A 19,541-nucleotide genomic window follows, 5' to 3' on the forward strand; every position below is an offset into this window, starting at 1 on the left:
TACAGACAGGCAAGCTGCTCTAGACATTTCACTTCGTGTGCAGCCGCAGTCGAGCAACAGTCATCATGAAAACGATACTTCACCTTGTCATTGTCTCTCTCATCTCTCTCCTCTCGATGCCGGACACCGTCGAGGCACTCAGATTCAGACGCAACGAGAGAAGAACGAACGAATTCGACAACTGCCTAAACGTAAGTTTTGATAAAAGTCTCACTGAACTAGTGACCGTCGAGTTGAGACATCAGAGCATCATGAGTGTGTCTGATTCATGCAGTACCACGCTGACTCATGTGCGTGTGTGTCTACACTCTAGTATTGACAGTAGGCATAACAACACTTAGTCAAACACGTTTACGCAATTGTCAAATGTTATATTTTTGTTTAATCTCTCAAGTTCAAACAAGTTGCCTCTATACCCTCAGTTGTGTTTGTTGAGAGCCCATAGCAACTACTACTTCCACCATCTCTCTCTCCCACCCCGACATTCTAGCCTCTCTACCTTCCCCAATTAACTCCACAAATAGACTTCGCATCACTCTTTCGGTCGCTACACGACGCAGACGAATTGCGACATTTTCACAGCATTAGAGCGTCTGCGCGTTTCATTGCGAGGAAACCGTTTTTTTACGTCTTTTATCACTTTGACCGCTCTGCCATCCTCACAACCAGCACTCATACACAGTATGCGTGCATGTACACTAACAGAGGAGTGAATCACATCGACTGAAATTATAACCACTCGTATAAACATTCGCCTAGCGCTCGTTTTGTGGCCTAAATTGCTCACACGTTCCGCTCGTTGTCTTACAGAAATCGCCACTCGAATGCTCCAACTACAAGTGCCACTATCTCAACCCGCGGACGCTGCACGCCAAGACGGAGCGATGCTACTACGACAAGCTGCAGAAGAGCTGTCTGTGTCCGAGAGAAGAGGCGGCAGTTCCTTGTCAGGTAAATACAATATCTCGCGTGGGAGTCAATTCGCATGCAGTCCCTGCCTGTTGCAAGCTGCATGCCAAAGCGAACTCTGCAGCAGCTGCATCCCAACTAGAGCAGCAAATGAATACTAATAACGAAGCAATCCGATTAGGCGACTCTATCGCGAGCATTCGATTTGAATCTGCCGACGGTCGGGATTATTTGCTAGTTCACGGCAACGCGAGCCGCGCTGCAGCCCGTTTGAAGTGGCAAATCCGCCTCACTTGTCGCACGTGACGAGGGCGGTCTCCATGGGCACGGCTTTCACTGTGCAAATCACTAACCGCCGTTTGTTTCCTTTCCTTCGCAGGTGCATGGAAGAGACACCTGTAAGCAGTCGGAGTGTCCGTACGCTAAAAAGACCGGCCGATCTCGACCGAATTGCGTGTGGGACGAGCATAAGTTGAGGTGCAAGAGCCCCGAGCCATCCTTCTTCTACATGTTGACAGAGCAGGACGGAGAACTTTACTTGATCGATCCGGACGACCAAACAATGAAATGTGAGTCTCAATGATGTTGATTGTTTTGTAGAATGCGATATTTTTGGCTTGTAAACACGCATGTGCATTAGCATTCTGTGATCAGACCCACTCTCATATGTGTCTTGCATGCACATTGAGCATCAGCTGTCTAATGAGGGGTCCGACTTTGCCAGGGAAATAGAAAGCAACAGCTGTATTGTGCATGCCATTGATTGTTCCCACTTTCACAGTCTTCTCCACTCACTGTCTCCTCTCCATGCATATTCATCATACTCCTACTAAACTTCATCACATTGTCTCGGTGCTAATCCTCGATTCCTCTCTATTACAGACATACGCAATATTGACGGAGGCGTCAGCATTGCCTCATCAATTCACACAGTCAATGGCATCTATGCAGTCATCACATCAAGAAAATCCCAATCTCTCTTGCATTTCCCAAATGTGTATGAGACCAAAGGCAATGGAACACACTTCAGGCGATCGAGACTGCAGAACATATTCGCCATGGGTGAAGGCCGGAGAGGAGAGACCGATCTGTTTGCAGCAAAGAAACAGCAATCCGAGATCTACAAGTTTTCTCCCGGAAAGAGGATCAACAAGCCACTCGGTTCCGGACAACACAAATTTGCTGGAGATCTGGCAACCAATCCACACACCGACAAGATCTACGGACTATCAAACCAAGGAGTATTCGAAGTCAATCCAGCCAATGGATCGCATTCTGACATTTTAGTTTCGCTGCCAAAAGGCACACAATATGCACTAGCGTTTACTTGTGATGGCCGTCTATGGGCATCGGGATCGAACAAGAAAATTTATGAGGTCGACGTGTTGACGAGACGGTCGAAATTTCTTATGACACTCGGAGTGCATACACCATTGGACTTTGCATCACAGCCCGGCTGCTAGCAGAGATCTTATCTATTGCAGAAATTTTAAATTAAATTTTTACAGTTATATATTTTGAACTGGATTGTACATGCCTAATATTGCTGGTGTAATATTTAAGTTAAGTAATAGAATTAGTAGTTTGAAACCGTGATCATTGTCTGATAGAGTGATGCGTAACGCGCGTTAGACCCAAGGTAGTGTAGTCGAATCCCTACCAAACACTTCATTTCCTATACGCAAACGTTATAAAAACAAAGACACATAAGTACTTACCACAGAATCTGTAGCGATGCTTCGTGACTACAAAAGCTGCGTAAAAGGTCGTCGTTGGTGTTTGTAAAAAATCCGGGACTTACAAGTTATTGATATCTGTATGTAAATCAAAATGGCGTTGCGAGTTCCAACTCGTTTATTCTCGTTTGTAGGCGCTTTGAGACGCTCTCAAACCGAACTGGATCCCGTACAGAGACTGTTTGCTGACAAGGTGAAAGAATACCAAGAGAAATCGCGGAAGAATCCTGGCAAATTGGTGGACGTTACACCAGAGTTTGAGGCGCACATTACCGGCGAGAAGGAGCGACTAAAGAGGATCTACGGAGGTGGAGACATGTCTCAGTTTCCTAAATTCGACTTCAAGAAGTCGTGAACGTGTTAGATAGTCTAGACTAGAGAGAGAACAGACAAGACGTTGCAGATTGTTTTCACACATTTGTGTGTGTGGGTGTGATATCATTTTGTAATGGCAACTGTGTCTATGTGTCGTTCTCCACAAGCAATTCCTAACGTGTAGTAACACTGTTATTGATGTACAATACTCAAACTAAACTACTGTGAGTACACTGTGATATGGCAATGATTCGTTGCATTAGAAATCCTTCAGTCTTGTCAAATCCATGTGAAATATCATGCTGTATTACACAAGCCATTATGCAGCCAGTCTGTCTGTGTGCTTTTTTTTAGTCGTTGCTGCTTCTCTGTGTCGTGAGTTGAGCTAAAAAATTTTTGATGATGTCGTTCTGTTGTACTCTTTGATGTCTCTAGTAGATGTGTGGTGTTTGTATCGTATATGTGTTACTCTCTTGGTATACATCTTACTCTATTGTATACAGCACTACTGACGGTTGTGTTCACACGATCTCTTCTCTACAGTCAGTGTTCAATATCAATAACTCTACTAATTACCATACAGTGTTCACATACTCTGCAGGGCATAGTTTACTTTTCTTTTTTGCGTAGCGGTATTGCTACACAAATTGCAAATTGAGTAGCAGTAATGCAAAATTGCGTTGCAACCATATTTTTGCAAAACAGAGCAATTAATTAATTATTTATATACCCAGACAGTTCATGCTTTCCTAGTCTACAGGCGCAAGTTCATAGTCAGTGCCAAACTGTGAATGGTGATGATACTATTAAATTTTTATTATAACAAAATTCCCTTTAGCTAAATGGAAACAAACTTACTTAAATAGTAGCAGTGGCACCCTGCTCATGCAAATTTTAGAAGCAAATATGGTATTCATTAACTTTTGGTTTTTTTAACCATATGGCTGAACGTGTGGCCTCCTTGGAGTGCTTAATTAAGAATCGTTGGACTGCAAGTGTAGGGTCAAACTGTGCCAATGGCAGACCATCAACGCTAATCCTCATCAAGTGATCTAAGGTATCTTTACTAAGACTTGACCGCCAGTCACTTTTATCCTCCTCGTAGCACTGAAACCATGCTCAACTATGGCACTGCTGACTGGAAACACCAGCAGTATGCACACCAATTGCAAAGTTTGGAAATTTCTCTTTGTACTGGGACAGAAGCAGTGACCATACAGTATTTTGGATGGTGTCGCAATTAAGTTATCGATCCAGTACATCTTAAAGAAGGTCCAGTCTGTCATTACCCCATCCAGCAATACGTTGTTCTTGACTAGAAGACGACGGAAGTGCTCTACAGCAAGAGACACATCAGCTACACCAAAGGCTGCAAGATCATCTCAGTCAGTCGGCCACAGATTAATGTCAAGGAGACAAACTGCTTTAGAAAATCCCTGTTGTAAATCATCAAAACGATTGTGAATGCATTTCCCAATTAATAGCTTCGGTGTAAAGTGATCTCGACATCATAAATGCAGTAAGCACGTTTGGCTGTACGCCTGACAGCTCTACGTTTTGAAAATGCAGCTGGTCATCTTTCTCTGCGGCTACAATAAACTGCGACAGCTCCGATGGCACTTCAGGGTTGTCAGCCTTCAAATTTTCAAGGATAAGATGAACTGAGTCTAAGTTAGCAATGGCGAAAGACAAGTCAGCGGAATGACCTTGCAGATGACATGACAATGTAGCTCTCAATAGCTATCTTATTTCAAGTTTCTGTTTCTGTTGCCATCCCTTCTGCTAATGAAATGATAGTTTCAGCAGGTGTTCTGCTAATGTATTGCATAGCATGACCACTCAAGTACAGATGGTTCATAATCGAATAAGATATACTATATTATATATAGTATCACCACTTTGCTATGCAAGGGTGCACCATTATGAGGTTTTTAGTTAGACTTCTACTGTACTTGGATGCGACATTCTGATTCTGCATGGCAGTTTGTGCGACACGTAGCTGACTTTGTTTCGCAACATACAAAAATTGATTCGCAAACTGCGATGCCATACCGGATAAATTATGCCCTGCTCTGTACATGTTGCTTGAGGTGGTATGCTGTACATGTTGCTTGAGGTGCTTGCTGGTATTGGTGTAATTCTAGGTCTATAGTGGTAGCACTTCAATATATTGACAAATAAAACCACGAGCCATAATTTCTAAATGTTATAACCGATAGTTCTAGACAGTTTGTATAAGAATGTGAAACGTAATACCTCAAACTAGTGACTTACAGCAAACGGCAATAACGTGAGCTATCTCTAAGAACTAGCAACAATGACAACATGCAACAACTAAAGACTAACAACAAATAATTTATTAATGTTCACTACTCGGTGAGGCAATTACGTCTCACTGGTTATCATAGTCTTAGAATCCAACTTGATCGGATGCTAAATAGGCTGACAATCTTGTACACGAATACACAAAATGGACATTCTAGATCTATTGCATTGTAAAAGTAGGGTGGACAGCTTTCTATGAGTCTATGTTTAGTTTATTAAATATTGATGGTATATATTACATAAATATGTATATACGTATGCATGTACTGTCACTGACTTGTTAATTAATTGATGCAACCACTACAAAAGCAGCAGCACTAAATCATTGAATCAGTGTAAATTGACACCAATGGTGGTCTTTATTGTAACAAGAATTGATTGTGCGATATCTGTTTTTAGTTTAGTTGTTGAATTAATCAAACAAGGGGTAATTGCTATTTATTAGCGTTTCATGTCTATGCATGAGGAGTTTAGTTTGGGAGTTTTCTTAGGCTGCATATCTGTACATGTTTGTAATAGAAGTGGACTACATTGCGTATGCGTTGTACTAATAGCACTAGTATATAAGCAGACTGTACACAGTACTTGTACACTTAGTATTGCGTGACTAGCCTAGAGAGTCTAGATTATAATACACTATACCACGATGTTGACTTACACGTTTCTATATATGAATCAGTTGTTGATGTCTGATGCACGTGTGGATGCATGTGTTGTCTCGAGTCTAGGAAAGGCTTGAATATTTTGAGTTGTGCCATCAAGGCGTTGCCTTCTAATTAGAAATGTGGAACATTGGCACTGCCACAGAGTTACATATACATACACTGTAGTCTAGTCTCCTGTCTTGCAACCTGAAATTGAGGAGATACGTACGTAAAACACTTGTATGTACTGTAATCCTAAATTTGGTCAATTCATTGTAGAATGGCAGGTAGGCTCGAGTGTCCATGCAGTCGGTTGTTTCCCCCAGCAGTCAAGTGTCCAGTCGGTCGACGTCTGTTGGCAGGGGGGTGAGCATCTAAAACATTAGCAATCTAGGTTTGTCATCTTATCACAGCAGACAAATGGCAGCTATTATATAGTATAATTTGATAGTAGAGATTCTTGAAAGATAACTTTAGCTAACGTTGCCTGCTCAAGTTGGGGACGTGTTATACACAACCCTAATTGATATAAAATTTTCAAATGATGACTTGCTTCTATTCAAAATCAATCAAGCTGCAAATGAGCTAATCTAAATGATCTGCGAATCCAAACGAGCTGCAAAGACGTGGCAAAATCTGTACTAATAAAAGTTTGTGCTCGTAATAAAATTGTCACCAACTCGGACATCACAAAATCACAAGTCTCTGTAATATCTGCCATGAAAGCCAAAAGGTGTAGCATGTGGTAGATATGCCTTGGCCATCACTTCCATTGATTTTGCATTGAGAGTTAAGAGAAATGATGTTTTTGCATTGACATCCAGCACGAGTGAGAGAACGATGCCGTCGTCTTCTGAAGCCGAATTTGGAGATGCCACAAAGATTGGCTCTCCAGGATAACAACCGGGTTCGTGCCATCGTTTGTATTTGCCATTCAAGACATCGACTTTTACAATGGAGTCCAGGAAATCAGACGCGTGCGGATCTGTGTAGGCAACAGCATACACGTATGTATACGCCCTCGTAGCATGAGTCGTATCTCTGATGGTCGGTAACTCTGTACCCCATACTTCACTGAGTATCCGAGGAATGATGGCACTCGATGTCTTCCTCATGGGAAGTACAAATCGCATCATTCTGTTGGCACAAGCACTATTCCGTAATAACTCCGGTTTATCGATAATATTCTCCAAATACATATCAACTAGTGACGTCATATTCGGGTAACCAATCAAGTCAACAATGATGGTATCGTCTGTGTCATTTTCATACGCATTGATTGTGTGATAATAAAAGAATGGTTCGCTTGTAAACTCGGCTACTTGTTCAGCTGTCTTCCGGCTTATCACTCTCCACGTTGTATTCATCGACGACTCAAATCTAAACGTACGATAGTCTTCGGGACCCGAAACGGCAGGAATTTCCGGAATTACAACATAGTTCTCGGTGATAACGAAACTGTGTAGGAACAGGGTCGTGTTGAATGTCGGATTAAGAGCAACTTTCCCCACAAACTTCCTGGTTCGACTACCATAAGGTATAGTGTAGATGTAATAGTAAACTGCTGGCTCGGGCACTTGAAGAAAATGGACAATGTTTCCATCTAAATCGGTCTGTGCATGAGACGGAGCTTTAGCCAACACGGTAGCCATCATATCATCATACATAAATGGTGTCTCAACAGAATCAAGTGACCGATAATCAAACTCATTGCTCAGAGAAGCTCCAGTATTAGCCAAAAGGTGTGTAGCATCGTCACTCTTGACTCGTCGAATACAAACCCCAGTGTTCGGTGAAAACGTCGCCGAACTCTCATCACTGAAGTTTGGATGCGACTGATTGTACTCGGAGCTCTTCACAAACTGTGCCGTGTATTCAAGATGATTCTCATCAGGAGAGAACTGGAAACTCTGCAGAAATCCTAATCCATAAAACCAATGCTGATCGTCGGGTCGTTGAGTCCAGATTGCAGGTCCAATACGATAGAGAGTTCCTCTCAACCAGTCGGGCAGACCCTTTACATTGACTGTCTCGTGTGCGTAGAAATCCCATGGAAGGGGTTGAAAACCGAGAGCAGCTCTGTTGCTTGCATGCACACACAAATCTGTGAGCAGCAAGGAACAGAAATGAAGAAATGATAGAAACATGAAAACACGTCTGGGTGACATGATTTGCAGCGTGCAAGCCAACTGACACGATGATTATGAGACAATGATGACTAACACGGGATGATGACTAGGCAAAATAGATGATGACTAGGAATATCTAGTCGCACAATATGGTCGGGTGTCCAAGGATAGGCTCTGGATACCCGACCATCTTGTGCGACTGTTTGTCAGCAAATTTTTAATTGTGTATTCTAAATCGAATGTAGACCTATGTGGCTCTGCTGCTGTCTAGGCATCGTGTACGAATTGGTTTATGTTTCGGGTTGTTGCAATTATTGCTTGTTTGCAGCCTTTCTTGAGTGCACAGGCACCGAAATCTTTTGTATTGTTCTCGTTGTATGTTGGTGCTGAGACACCAAACATGCATGGCAACAATATTAAACTGTTATTGCTAATTAAAAATTTGATTAATTATTTCTGATTGTAACTCACACTGCCATTACTCTATCGTTGATTCTACTGTATCTTGTTTTTATGTTTAATATTAACAACAACAGCTCAACATTTCAAGATATTAATTATCTATTGCACAATAATTAATTTCTAAAGTGTAAACAAGTAACAATGTTTACTTCATCTTACGTCTTTGTTATAGTTTACTACTTCATTACACTTCATGTGTCAGATTTCTCTTCATCATTCAGACACATCTGAGGCTTCACTTGCATGTTCGTTATGTTGCTGACAGTCAAGCGTAGAGTCTTTCTCTTCTGTAGCCATTGTACTTGAATATTGATCACTTTGCATATGTGAGAGAGTGACACCTACAGCTGACTCTGATCCAGTTCGCTGAATCGTGTCTTGATGGTTGCTGCATCCAACTGAGTGAGGGTTTGATAAGTCTAAAGATTGGGATGTTTTGTTACAACGAAGAAAGTCGAATGGTAAAGAGGTTCGCCAAGAAGGTCTACAAGATTCTCTAACTTCAGATGAAGGAAGGTACGGATCATTAGCTTCAGAATGGTCAATGAGAAATTCAATAATCTGCGGAGTTCCTATGTCATCTACCGATCCAGTATGCCTTAGAGGATTACCCGAACCAGACAAACCAGTTGATGATGTCAACATAGAGCTGCTCATATGTGACTTCTCTGCTGTATTCCCGTCTCTCTCAAAACCTTTGACGTGCGTGCTGTGATTCTGCATGTGCTGCTGCTCATTCCACAGATGATAGTAAGCACCCTGTTTCTCCATCAGATCGCAATGATTTCCTATCTCTTTCACTTTGCCATGAGACATAAAAACAATACATTCAGCCGGTTGTGCGAGGCTCAATTTGTGTGTCACGTAGATGACCGTGTGACAATGAAAAAGCTTTCTGATTGTTGCAAATACTCTTTGTTCAGATAGCGCATCAAGGGCCGAAGTAACGTCATCTAAAAGAAGGATTTTCGGCCGACGTACAAGCATCCTAGCAATTGCTATTCGTTGCTGCTGTCCACCACTCAGTGCCACTCCCTCTTCACCAATCAGTGTGTCGTACTGCAGAGGAAGTTGCATAATAAATCGATGAATAGCAGCAGCCTTAGCTGCATTCTCAATATCCCGACCACTAGCATCTAATCTTCCTAACCGAATGTTCTCACCGACTGTCATATTGAAGAGGTAGTTCTGTTGCAAAGTTACACCAAAAGGCAGATCTTCGGGGCAAATATTTTGTACGTTTTGACCGTCAATTAGCACGTCTCCCTCCGTTGGCGAGTACATGTTTACAATGAGACTCAGTATGGTGCTCTTACCTGCTCCACTTCCACCCACCAATGCAACAGACTGACCAAACGGAATTTTGAGAGAGACATTGTACACATTCCACAAGGTGCTGTGAGTCTCATAACAGAAGGACACATTCCTAAGCTCAACTGTTGGATTATCAGACCATCCTTTCACTTCTAAAGTCTTGATTATTCTTCTGTTTGTACTGTTTGTACTTTCTTTGTATCCGTGTGCACTTCTGTCGTCTAAAAGTGTTTGTACTCGTGCCATCCCTGCTGCTGCTCTTGTCAGCTGACTGATTGACCGTCCCAAAACAGTGACACCTGAAGCAGTAAAAGCAGCCACCGTGTACATCACGAGCATCTCAGAATACGTGAAGAGATCCAGTTTGATGAGGAGAGCAGCGGCTATCAGATAGAAAATGGCAGTAATCTGAGGATGAAGCATGCTAATCATCTGAAGACTCAATGTGAACCGAAAGCCTCTCACCACCTGATTCACATACTTGGTCTCTACAAGCTTGCAAAATGCACGATTCCAATACGATTCCAAGTGATAAACTGCATTAACTCGATAACCATCAATGTTGTCCTTCATCATACTGAGCAGTCTACTAAGACACTCTCCCTTATTGAACTGATAGTCACTTGCCTTTCTTGCCATCACGTTGATTACAATCTGAAAAAGCAATACAACGACAATCAAGCCAAGCGTCAGTCTCCATTCTATCAACAACAGAAAGCCTAAACTCGTGACAACGAGAAGAACTGCCTGCAGACAGAGAGTGAACGTGATGGCAATAGCAATCTCGATGCTCTCAATGTCATTCGAAAAGCAGGAAATAATGGAGGCGCTGCTGTTGTCAAGAAAAAACTGAGGACGAACGCGATGCATTCTAGAAAACAACTGCTCCCGAAGTTTGCACGAAACGTGAACCGCAAGCCGTACTGATAGCATCACGTGTATCAAAGCGATTGCCATCTGACTGCACCAAACTATCACAAGTTGATACGCAGGATTGATGAGAGCCAACGTGCTGCGATTCGATTCAACGACGACGTCGAACAATCGACCAATCAAGAGCGACGTGCCGAGCGAGGCAGCCACGTCGGCGCAACTCAACAGCAACATGAAGATGACATGAATCGCATGCTGCTTGACATAGTGTGCAAACAGACACGCAACGAATTGCAAGATCGACATCCGAGAGTGACAACTAACCGACATCTCGACGTATTCTCTCCACTTGCATTCCAACTCGGACATCGTGTGACCTCTAAACACAAAGTCCTCAGGATTATCCAAACTCTGGGCGGCAACAGACACGAGCTCTTTGACTCCCTTGCTTCCAAACACGGTGTAAATATACTCAACAAACGAGGAGCCGATTGCATCAAAAATGCCCGTCTCTTCTGATCGATTTGGTTGCGACCAGAAACGAATAAGGATTGATCTCTCGGTCGTGTGCAACTTCACAGCCTGACGTACGTCGATAGTCTCGATGCTCTCATTCCCATACACAACACCCTGATTGCTCCTCGTTAAACTCCTCGTTAGTTGATATAAACCATTTATGACAAGATGGTTGGTCGGTATGTCTGCGCTGATACGTCTCATCTCAGTCAAATAGAGTTGGTACTGTATGGACTCGTAGCCACCTCCTTCAATTAAGGCTTGCAATCGATGAGTGTTAATAGTCGGTGTGTCATCGGACAAAGCGGTGCCTCCACAAGCCGCCAAGAGAAAATTGTTGGCTGTGCTGCTGTCTAGCTGGCAGAACTGCTTGAGCTGTTGGTAGAATGTGTGTAGAGCAAACGAGCCGACGTCTGTTTGATCTTGGTTGGGAAAGAGTGTGATGCGACGCTTAAACAGTGAATGTGGGCGTGTGATAGGAGATACGGATACTGGATGGAGACAACTAGATTGAAAAGGAAAATCAGACAACATGGAAAATACTGGAACCCTGAACCTGACAAAAATCCAGCAAAGATAAGAACAAAATTACGTTTTGTACAAACAAGCATTAGCCGAGCCGATGAAAACGGTTAAAAGTTGTGTGGCTAGCGCGCGTTAAAAAGGAATTTAACGCACGCTACAAGCAGGTGGCTCAATAGGATTTACTACTTAATTAAAGTAACTCAACAAATTGAGACAAAAAGCACACTTACCAAGACTTTACTTCATATTTAATAAATTTCTAAATATATTATTTTATTTAATCAGCTATTCCTATGACAGGGGCGTAGGAATGGTATCCAAGTTAGGGGGAGCCAAACTGGATGCCATTGCTGGGAGCATGGCCTCCATACCTCCGGTGGTTTACGCCTATATGAAGTTTGCAGCAATAGATAGTTGGCTAAAGTTAAAGTTTCAAAAAATAGAATGACCATGGCTGCTGCAACCCTGTTGACCTTGATTAGGTGTGAAAACGCGAATGCCCATTCATTGCATTTTGGTGTGTAACGTGAATGGCATAAAGACTGACTGGAGTTGTCACCAGTCCACAAGTACACTACAGAGCACACAGGAAATAAACTGAATTTGTGCACACAAAGTACATTCGAAGTCATGCTAGGATCGCACAATCATGTGTCAATGGTCACGTGACCTTGGTCAATATGATGTCGTCTATACATGTTAGAGACCTCAGGCTGTGGTAGTGTAGTAACCTGCAAACCATGCTCTCTAACTATTACATGCAACACTTTAGAATGTTTAATAGTTTCCATATTTCCAAAGTTGCACTTTGTACGCTTGTATATATAAATTAACAATAACTAATAAAAATAATTAATAATAAAATTATAATAAATTATTATTTTATTAATAATAAATAAGAAATAATTAATTTCCAAATAATAAGTTTGGAGCAATCACTTAGCCTTAATATATAAATTAATAAAACAATTAATAGTAAATTAAAAATAAATTATTATAAATTATTATTTTATTAATAATCAATAATAAATAAATAAATTACAAATAAGAAATAAAATATATAGTAAATAGATAATAGTGGCTGTGGCTGGTCATACTGCAGGTCTAATGCACAAACGGGCAACACTCAATAGGACGGTATGGGACGCCCGCGGGAAATGCGTTACGGCAGGGAGCCAGCAGGTCACGTGGTCACCACATTACTCACAATTCCTCTTGATGTTTCACGTCACAAACGCGTTTTTCGTCACCTCTATCACAAGTCTGCAGGTCAGTGACGACCCTGCGGACACAAACAGCTAGAGAAATTATCTTTTCTTGTTTGAGAATTCATGCGCTTACTTTCTAGCGAACAAACAGTCTTCGTCAACGTCGCCCATGTTGTTTCACAACGAGAATGACTGGAAGTTGAAAATGCCGGGCGATTACTGAACAACCGCCCAATCATATTGAACACTTTTATACGGGTATTTTATATCACGTGACAGATCGAGACACGTGATAGGCCTGACATCGTTCTAATCCTGAGCAGTAAACGAAAGAGCGGAAAGGATTATGTTGCATCTTATATACAAGAAAGGTGATTTTTGCTGCTTTCGTTACGTGAGTGCGTGCGTGCGTGCGTGCGTGTGAATATTATGCGCATGCGTTGTATGATGGGTTGCTTGCAATACCTAATAACATTATTGCATAATAATAGCTGCAATGTCCTTTTGAATTATTTATTATTTAATAATTAATTATTTTAATTTTTTGTGAGCAAAATTATTATTGTAAATATAATGTAGTTTTTGTAGTTAGTCTAGGAGATATGTAAGTGTGTGATCATGAGACTCTCTGCTCCTCTCAAAACACAATACACAAATAGAACCAAAGTGTCGATACCATTGGTGCTTGTGATATACAGAAAAGAAGTTGTGGAAGGAAATACAGAATGTCAAGTATTGTATAATATGACATGCTGGTGTCAGACAGCATCACACATGCAGGAATGTTGTGAAGCTGATTTAGTCAGTGCCATTTGGGTAACGAGTAGGACAGATGGATTGACAGACAGAGAGACAGACAAACAGGCAAACAGATGGAAAGAAAGGAAGACAGACAAGCAAACGGCATACAATTGGCGTCACAAGTTTCACTTATAGAATATATTACAAATAAAATTATTACCAAATGTATAGTAACTATGCATCGTATGTATTAGCACTGAGCATTGTGGTAACGATCTCATATAAGGAAGGTAAATTGATATCTATGACATGATCATGGACTGGATGTGGAACATCTCTTAGATGCATCCGAGTATGAAGAGAAATATCTTAAAGATATGATCCAATGGGGAGAAGAAATGCGTCGTATAGACTCGGGATATTTTTGTCTTGTTGCGATCAAGCAAGTGTCTGATTATGACTGATACCCAGTGTGGCTCATCTCAGATGGCAGACGGTCAAGTAACTTGACATATTTTCAAACACGATATCCAACGGTGACCATAAGGATATGTGCAAGTGAAGCCACTTGGATGTCACGTGGATGGGTGTATATACAGCGGGAGTGGATGATGTTGAATCTGAGTGTGCATTGGATGGTGTCGCTCAATGGGATTTCGTTGTTCACAACGACGCAGACAGAGAGCAGCTGGAAAAGTCATTTTTAAATCTTGCTGTGTAGAATCAGAAATCTTATAGCCAATGGTATAAGATGGAAAAAGGAAATTATATGAACAATATTAGAACTGAACTTGAATGTATATATATATATATATATATATATATATATATATATATATATATATATATATATATATATATATGGCAGGGGACGGGTAGTTGTTATCTGTAATAAAAATATATCTATAAAAAACTAAAAAATATAATATATATATATATATATATATATATATATACCAAGGTCTTCGGACTCGGTACTATGAGCACAAGATTCTACATCGTGATGTCAGTCCTACTTGCTGCATGTGCAGTGTAGGCTTGGAAACAGTCGACCACATTGTGGCAGGCTGTAGTGCTTTGGCACCAATGGACTACACTGATCGACACAATCAGGTGACCTTCATTGTTCACTGGGATGTTTGTTGCCATCTTGAGGTTCCAGTGGAGAGCAGATGGTACCGGCATCATCCTGATAGGCTTGTGGAGACGGATGACATTACTATGATGTGGGATACCACCATCCCCACTGCCAGGAAGATCAAAGCCAATTGTCCAGACATCTGTCTCAGAAATAGGAAGACAAACACTTGTCTTCTTATTGATATCAGCTGTCCTGCTGATGGCAACATTGGCAGGAAACATGCTGAGAAGTTGACGAAGTACAGCGACTTGCGAGTGGAGATAAGCCGCATGTGGCATTGTCGAACACTGGTGGTTTCGGTGGTCTTGGGAGCTTTGGGCACAGTGCACGCAGATATTGCACGGTGGCTGGACATTATTCCAGGTCATCACAACCTGCAGCACTTACAGAAAACAGTGCTTCTGGGATCTACTTGGATCCTTCGTAAAGTCATGTCTTCTTTCTAGACAGCCGTGATGGTCTAAGTACTTCTGAAGCAGGGTTTGCTTCCGGTACTTGTAATAGACTTTACAAACCAGACTGATCTGGTTGAGCACGACATATATATATATATATATATATATATATATATATATATATATATATATATATATATATATATTATTTATTGTTTATTTATTATTTATTATAAATATATATATATATATATAATTGATTTTATTGGTTGATAATAAATAAAAAATTTTGAAAATTACAATTTTGCAAACTAGTACATTAGAAGTGACCCACCAGACAGTAGATTACTAACCGCGGACATTCAGTTACTTATCCTGGCAGTGCTGTGTCTTGGCATAGAAAATTGCATACACTAAAATTTGCTAAAGTCGTTAATATAGAAAACAACATTATAGTTTGTTTTTTGAATGTTTAATATCAATGTTATGTTTTATAGAGTTAATATCAATAAGTTTTGTCAAAATGTGCCACGTCTGTTATCGTATCTACTGTTGCTGGCTCTCTACAGGGTGGACATTGTGACGGAGAAGGAAGAGATGCTCTATTCAACAATCCACATGGCTTGGCCTTTACAAACAGCAGTGATATAATAGTAGCAGACCACTATAATCATTGTATCCGTAAAGTGATGTTAGCTAGAGGAGACGACATATCCTCACACGTAGAAACGATTGCTGGAGTTGCTCGCCAGTATGGCTACAGAGATGGGACTGCAGATCAAGCTTTGTTTTGCAAGCCCTGGTCAGTGGGAGAGGACGACACTATCTACGTGACAGATTTGGGAAACAAGAGAATCAGAATGGTGTGTGTGTGTGTGTGTGTGTGTGTGTGTGTGTGTGTGTGTGTGTGTGTGTGTGTGTGTGTGTGTGTGTGTGTGTTGATAATGAGAAAAGATAGCAAGCAACTGCTGCTTCAATTTCAGCAGGCGCAGATCTAGGGGTGAAGGGCGGGAAGGCACAGATCTAGGGGTGGAAGGGCGGGTGAGGGGACCAGCCTGCCTTTCAACCTTCCTTGACCAAATGCTTAGAGTACACTCAACTAAGCTCAAAAGTCCTACTGTACCAGTGTCACTGTGATAATCATATCTGCGAGGAGTATAATCACATATAAAGCAATTAACGAGGTTCAATGAGTCATTGACATTTTTCCTTGGATCACCTCTCTCAAAATGTCAAAAATAGGCGTGGCTAGGTTTGAAGGTCAAATTAGCCCTCTTACTGCAAAATTCTGGATCGGCGCTTGTTCAGGGGTGTGAAACTGGCTCTATTGCCTTGAGTGTACTCTAGCGCCAAAGCCAGTGTGGGGATCTAGCACATGCACACTGTTGAGCTAATCTGGAGTTTAGGACAGTTTTATCTCAGGAAAAATGCCTGCATGGCACTGGGTATATATATATATATATATATATATATATATATATATATATATATATATATATATATATATATATATATACCCAAGCTCATTGTTCATGACTTCCCTTTTAAAATGTTCCTGATATCGTCAGAAGTATTGTGAACTAATGTGTGTTGTAGGTAATGGAGGTATACTTTAGAAACAGCATTAGTTAATTAATTAAGTATATGTGTAGAAGCATATGCGTGAGTGTGTATGGTCATTTGTATTTCAGTGCCCTATAAGGGTTTAGCCCCAGAATAGTAGTAAACGTGTACCATTGTTTTCAAGTTTGTGCACCCCTGGCAGCAGTGTTACAACTAGTCACGTGTAGCCAACTAATACAAACTGTAAATTTTTTTCTGTTACACAAGAAAGTTTCAACTTGGATAAGTGAGCATCATGATTACTTATCCTGCTACACAAAGTCTTGTGTAGCCAGACTTTACCGTCCTGTCTTACTCCTAGAAGAATAACGTGGCGGTAGGGTCTGGGTACATGAGATTACAATACTACACAAATCTTTATGGCAGTGCTCAGTGCTTACAGTGATGAGGATGGACTGCATGATGTTGAGAGTTTTGTTGCAGAGTTACTTGAGTGAATTACACAAAAGGTTGTGGTTTCATCTGCTAACTTGGGTGCATTTGAATTTGATTGGGATATTTCAATAGGAAAGATTGGAAAGGCTACTAGGTTGTTCAATTGATACCGATTACTCTTTTTAGTAAACTTTGGAAGTGTTTTTCAGTAGACCATATGAGTGGCGTGAAATGATTGCTTTTCTCTGAAGCAATCCTTAGAAGTCTTTCTAAGCATAGAATATGAGGAAGAACCAGAACCAGAACGAAGGCATACGTCTGCAGGCAGTGCAGGATGCATATGCATTTGATCCTATCCCATATTTTACCTTTTCCTTCACATTCCCTTTCTCTTTTCACAATCAAATTGACCCTAACTGCACTCTTGACCTACATGTAGAACAAGCTATTTCTTGGTAATAGGAAGAGATATTCTGGAACAACAGACCCATGCCCTTTGCTTAATTAATTTTCTCCTGCTTTGTTTAGAACATTTAAAATTGGTAGTGATGTCATTTCTTAATGTTGTGCGTGTCATTGTGTGTAGGTGGATGGGTGTGGCACAGTGAGAACATTGGCTGGATCAGGAAACAAAGGATTAGTTGATGGGCAGGGAAGGTCTGCTGCTTTTACAGCATTAGTAGATATTACTCAATCAGCAAACAAATCCATCTTCTACATCACTGACGACAACTGTATTCGTACGATAGATATGGATGGTAATGTCATTACTATTGCAGAACAACAAGCAGAAGGTCTGACTGATGGTCACTGTAGTGAAGCAAAGTTTATCTTTCCACAGCAAATAGCATGCAGAAGTGGAGATGATGAGACATTGTATGTTGCTGACTATCATAACGATGCAGTGAGAGAAGTATCACTCAACACTAGAAATGTTAGAACAATTGCTGGTGGCAAAGGTGCAGGGTCTTGTAATGGAGCAATTGAAGCGGCCACACTAAACCATCTGGTTGGAATTACTATTGACAGCAAAGGTTGCATTTTTGTGTGTGATCGTGAGAATCAGAAGATTAGAATAATTTCTTCTACCATGGAGACAATGACTACTCTAGTGGGATGTGGTGAGGAAGGTTTAGTAGATGGCAATGGTGAGGAAGTAAACTAAACTATCTGCGTTGTCTTCTTCTGAACGAGTCAACCCATACACTTTACTTTACTTTACACAGGAACATTGCATTCGTAAAGTTGATCTCCAACAGTATTTGCCTCTACTACCAAACTTGGATGTATCATTGGGTGAAGATCAGCTGTTTCTTGTAGACAACAAGGATTTGGCAGATGTTGTGTTCCAAGTTGAAGACAAACAACTCTTTGCTTGTAGACCCATTCTAATTGCTCGCAATTCTTATTTTTCTCGTCTCTTCTCATCTGGAATGAAGGAATCCCATCCTTCACGTGATGGACACGTAACCGCAGTTCCAATCCAAGATGCAAGCTATGATGCTTTTCAAGCTCTCATTGTGTATCTCATTACAGACAAGGTGAGTGTGGATGTGAATGACTGGAAGATGGTATGTCAACTTCTCATTCTTTCTGATCGCTTTCTGGTTTCCAAACTGAAGAGTTACTGTGAACAGATTGTGGCAATACACATTAGAGTAGAGAATGCAGTTGAAGTTCTGTGTTTGTCAGACACTCACAACATTTCACTGCTGAAAGAACAAGCCATCACATTTATATGCAATCATCTTGATGCGATGAGAGGAAGGGCTGAATGGAGCAACTCTCATCTTCTTTGTTTTTAGAAATTAATCAGAAACAACGACTGTAAGACATACATGGTTGTTGTTAACAATTGTTGTCTTTTTGAATTTATGTTATGCATTTGTTGGTTATTGGGTGTTATAATAGCTGCAGACAACCATACATGTACTTCATGTGATTGCATGTCAATGACTGCTCTGTACAGTACTAGTTGATTTACATATGAAAGATTATGAGTTTGTTGGTCACGTGTGTGTGTGTGTGTGTGTGTGTGTGTGTGTGTGTGTGCTTGCGTGCGTGCTTGCATGCGTGCGTGTCAGAGTATGAGAAAGCGAGTAGAAATAATAATATCGACTGCAGAATGAAGATTCACTAGAGAACATCACCAACGTTGAAGTAATGTTTGAAAGATATAGACAGCGCACAACAGTTACATTCAGTGCATCTAAAATCAGTTTGTAATCTCTAACGCGCATTCAAACTTTAGTTAAATGGTGATGACTAGTACTGTGCAAGTAGACCTGTTAGTATAGGGACTTGTGATTT

The 19,541-nt window shown here is 40.9% G+C and overlaps 6 protein-coding genes across 6 annotated transcripts; 4 read left to right on the top strand and 2 right to left on the bottom strand.

The window, feature by feature from the left end:
• The first annotated feature begins 37 nt into the window (after window positions 1-37).
• LOC134192513 (uncharacterized) lies at window positions 38-2,524 on the top strand. Its single transcript, XM_062661249.1, has 4 exons — window positions 38-191; window positions 811-951; window positions 1,289-1,478; window positions 1,792-2,524. The coding sequence occupies exons 1-4, from the start codon at window positions 66-68 to the stop codon at window positions 2,370-2,372; spliced, it is 1,038 nt and encodes a 345-aa protein (XP_062517233.1). The 5' UTR covers window positions 38-65; the 3' UTR covers window positions 2,373-2,524.
• A 188-nt stretch (window positions 2,525-2,712) lies between these two features.
• LOC134192515 (ATP synthase-coupling factor 6, mitochondrial-like) lies at window positions 2,713-3,265 on the top strand. Its single transcript, XM_062661251.1, has one exon. It carries the CDS (start codon window positions 2,740-2,742, stop codon window positions 2,998-3,000), a length of 261 nt encoding a protein of 86 aa, XP_062517235.1. The 5' UTR covers window positions 2,713-2,739; the 3' UTR covers window positions 3,001-3,265.
• A 3,103-nt stretch (window positions 3,266-6,368) lies between these two features.
• On the bottom strand, window positions 6,369-8,157 carry LOC134191959 (carotenoid isomerooxygenase-like). The gene has a single exon (XM_062660611.1). It carries the CDS (start codon window positions 8,095-8,097, stop codon window positions 6,625-6,627), a length of 1,473 nt encoding a protein of 490 aa, XP_062516595.1. The 5' UTR covers window positions 8,098-8,157; the 3' UTR covers window positions 6,369-6,624.
• Window positions 8,158-8,563: 406 nt separating this feature from the next.
• LOC134191958 (putative multidrug export ATP-binding/permease protein YgaD) lies at window positions 8,564-13,178 on the bottom strand. Its single transcript, XM_062660610.1, has 3 exons — window positions 13,090-13,178; window positions 12,956-13,030; window positions 8,564-11,728 (listed from the first exon to the last, which is right to left on the bottom strand). Exons 1-3 carry the CDS (start codon window positions 13,125-13,127, stop codon window positions 8,734-8,736), a joined length of 3,108 nt encoding a protein of 1,035 aa, XP_062516594.1. The 5' UTR covers window positions 13,128-13,178; the 3' UTR covers window positions 8,564-8,733.
• Window positions 13,179-13,253: 75 nt separating this feature from the next.
• Window positions 13,254-18,516, top strand: LOC134192330 (uncharacterized). Its single transcript, XM_062661055.1, has 4 exons — window positions 13,254-13,327; window positions 15,731-16,096; window positions 17,818-18,379; window positions 18,458-18,516. The coding sequence occupies exons 2-4, from the start codon at window positions 15,923-15,925 to the stop codon at window positions 18,472-18,474; spliced, it is 753 nt and encodes a 250-aa protein (XP_062517039.1). The 5' UTR covers window positions 13,254-13,327; window positions 15,731-15,922; the 3' UTR covers window positions 18,475-18,516.
• On the top strand, window positions 18,392-19,233 carry LOC134192331 (uncharacterized). Its single transcript, XM_062661056.1, has one exon. It carries the CDS (start codon window positions 18,665-18,667, stop codon window positions 19,034-19,036), a length of 372 nt encoding a protein of 123 aa, XP_062517040.1. The 5' UTR covers window positions 18,392-18,664; the 3' UTR covers window positions 19,037-19,233.
• The last annotated feature ends 308 nt before the right edge of the window (window positions 19,234-19,541 follow it).

Source organism: Corticium candelabrum, chromosome 16 (genome assembly GCF_963422355.1).
Source record: "Corticium candelabrum chromosome 16, ooCorCand1.1, whole genome shotgun sequence".
In the NCBI taxonomy this organism is placed as follows: Eukaryota; Metazoa; Porifera; class Homoscleromorpha; order Homosclerophorida; family Plakinidae; genus Corticium; species Corticium candelabrum.

Bases quoted from the DNA above. Each gene is read 5' to 3' on its own strand.
- LOC134192515 (XM_062661251.1), top strand. From the start codon at position 2,740: ATGGCGTTGCGAGTTCCAACTCGTTTATTCTCGTTTGTAGGCGCTTTG.
- LOC134192513 (XM_062661249.1), top strand. From the start codon at position 66: ATGAAAACGATACTTCACCTTGTCATTGTCTCTCTCATCTCTCTCCTC. The intron at 952-1,288 runs GTAAATACAATA...TTTCCTTCGCAG, and splicing joins AGGCGGCAGTTCCTTGTCAG to GTGCATGGAAGAGACACCTG. The intron at 1,479-1,791 runs GTGAGTCTCAAT...TCTCTATTACAG, and splicing joins GGACGACCAAACAATGAAAT to ACATACGCAATATTGACGGA.
- LOC134191959 (XM_062660611.1), bottom strand. From the start codon at position 8,097: ATGTCACCCAGACGTGTTTTCATGTTTCTATCATTTCTTCATTTCTGT.
- LOC134192330 (XM_062661055.1), top strand. From the start codon at position 15,923: ATGTTAGCTAGAGGAGACGACATATCCTCACACGTAGAAACGATTGCT. The intron at 16,097-17,817 runs GTGTGTGTGTGT...CATTGTGTGTAG, and splicing joins GAAACAAGAGAATCAGAATG to GTGGATGGGTGTGGCACAGT.
- LOC134191958 (XM_062660610.1), bottom strand. From the start codon at position 13,127: ATGGGCGACGTTGACGAAGACTGTTTGTTCGCTAGAAA. The intron at 13,031-13,089 runs GTAAGCGCATGA...TTGTGTCCGCAG, and splicing joins GACTGTTTGTTCGCTAGAAA to GGTCGTCACTGACCTGCAGA. The intron at 11,729-12,955 runs GTGAGTAATGTG...TTTTCAATCTAG, and splicing joins GTGAAACATCAAGAGGAATT to TTGTCTCCATCCAGTATCCG.
- LOC134192331 (XM_062661056.1), top strand. From the start codon at position 18,665: ATGAAGGAATCCCATCCTTCACGTGATGGACACGTAACCGCAGTTCCA.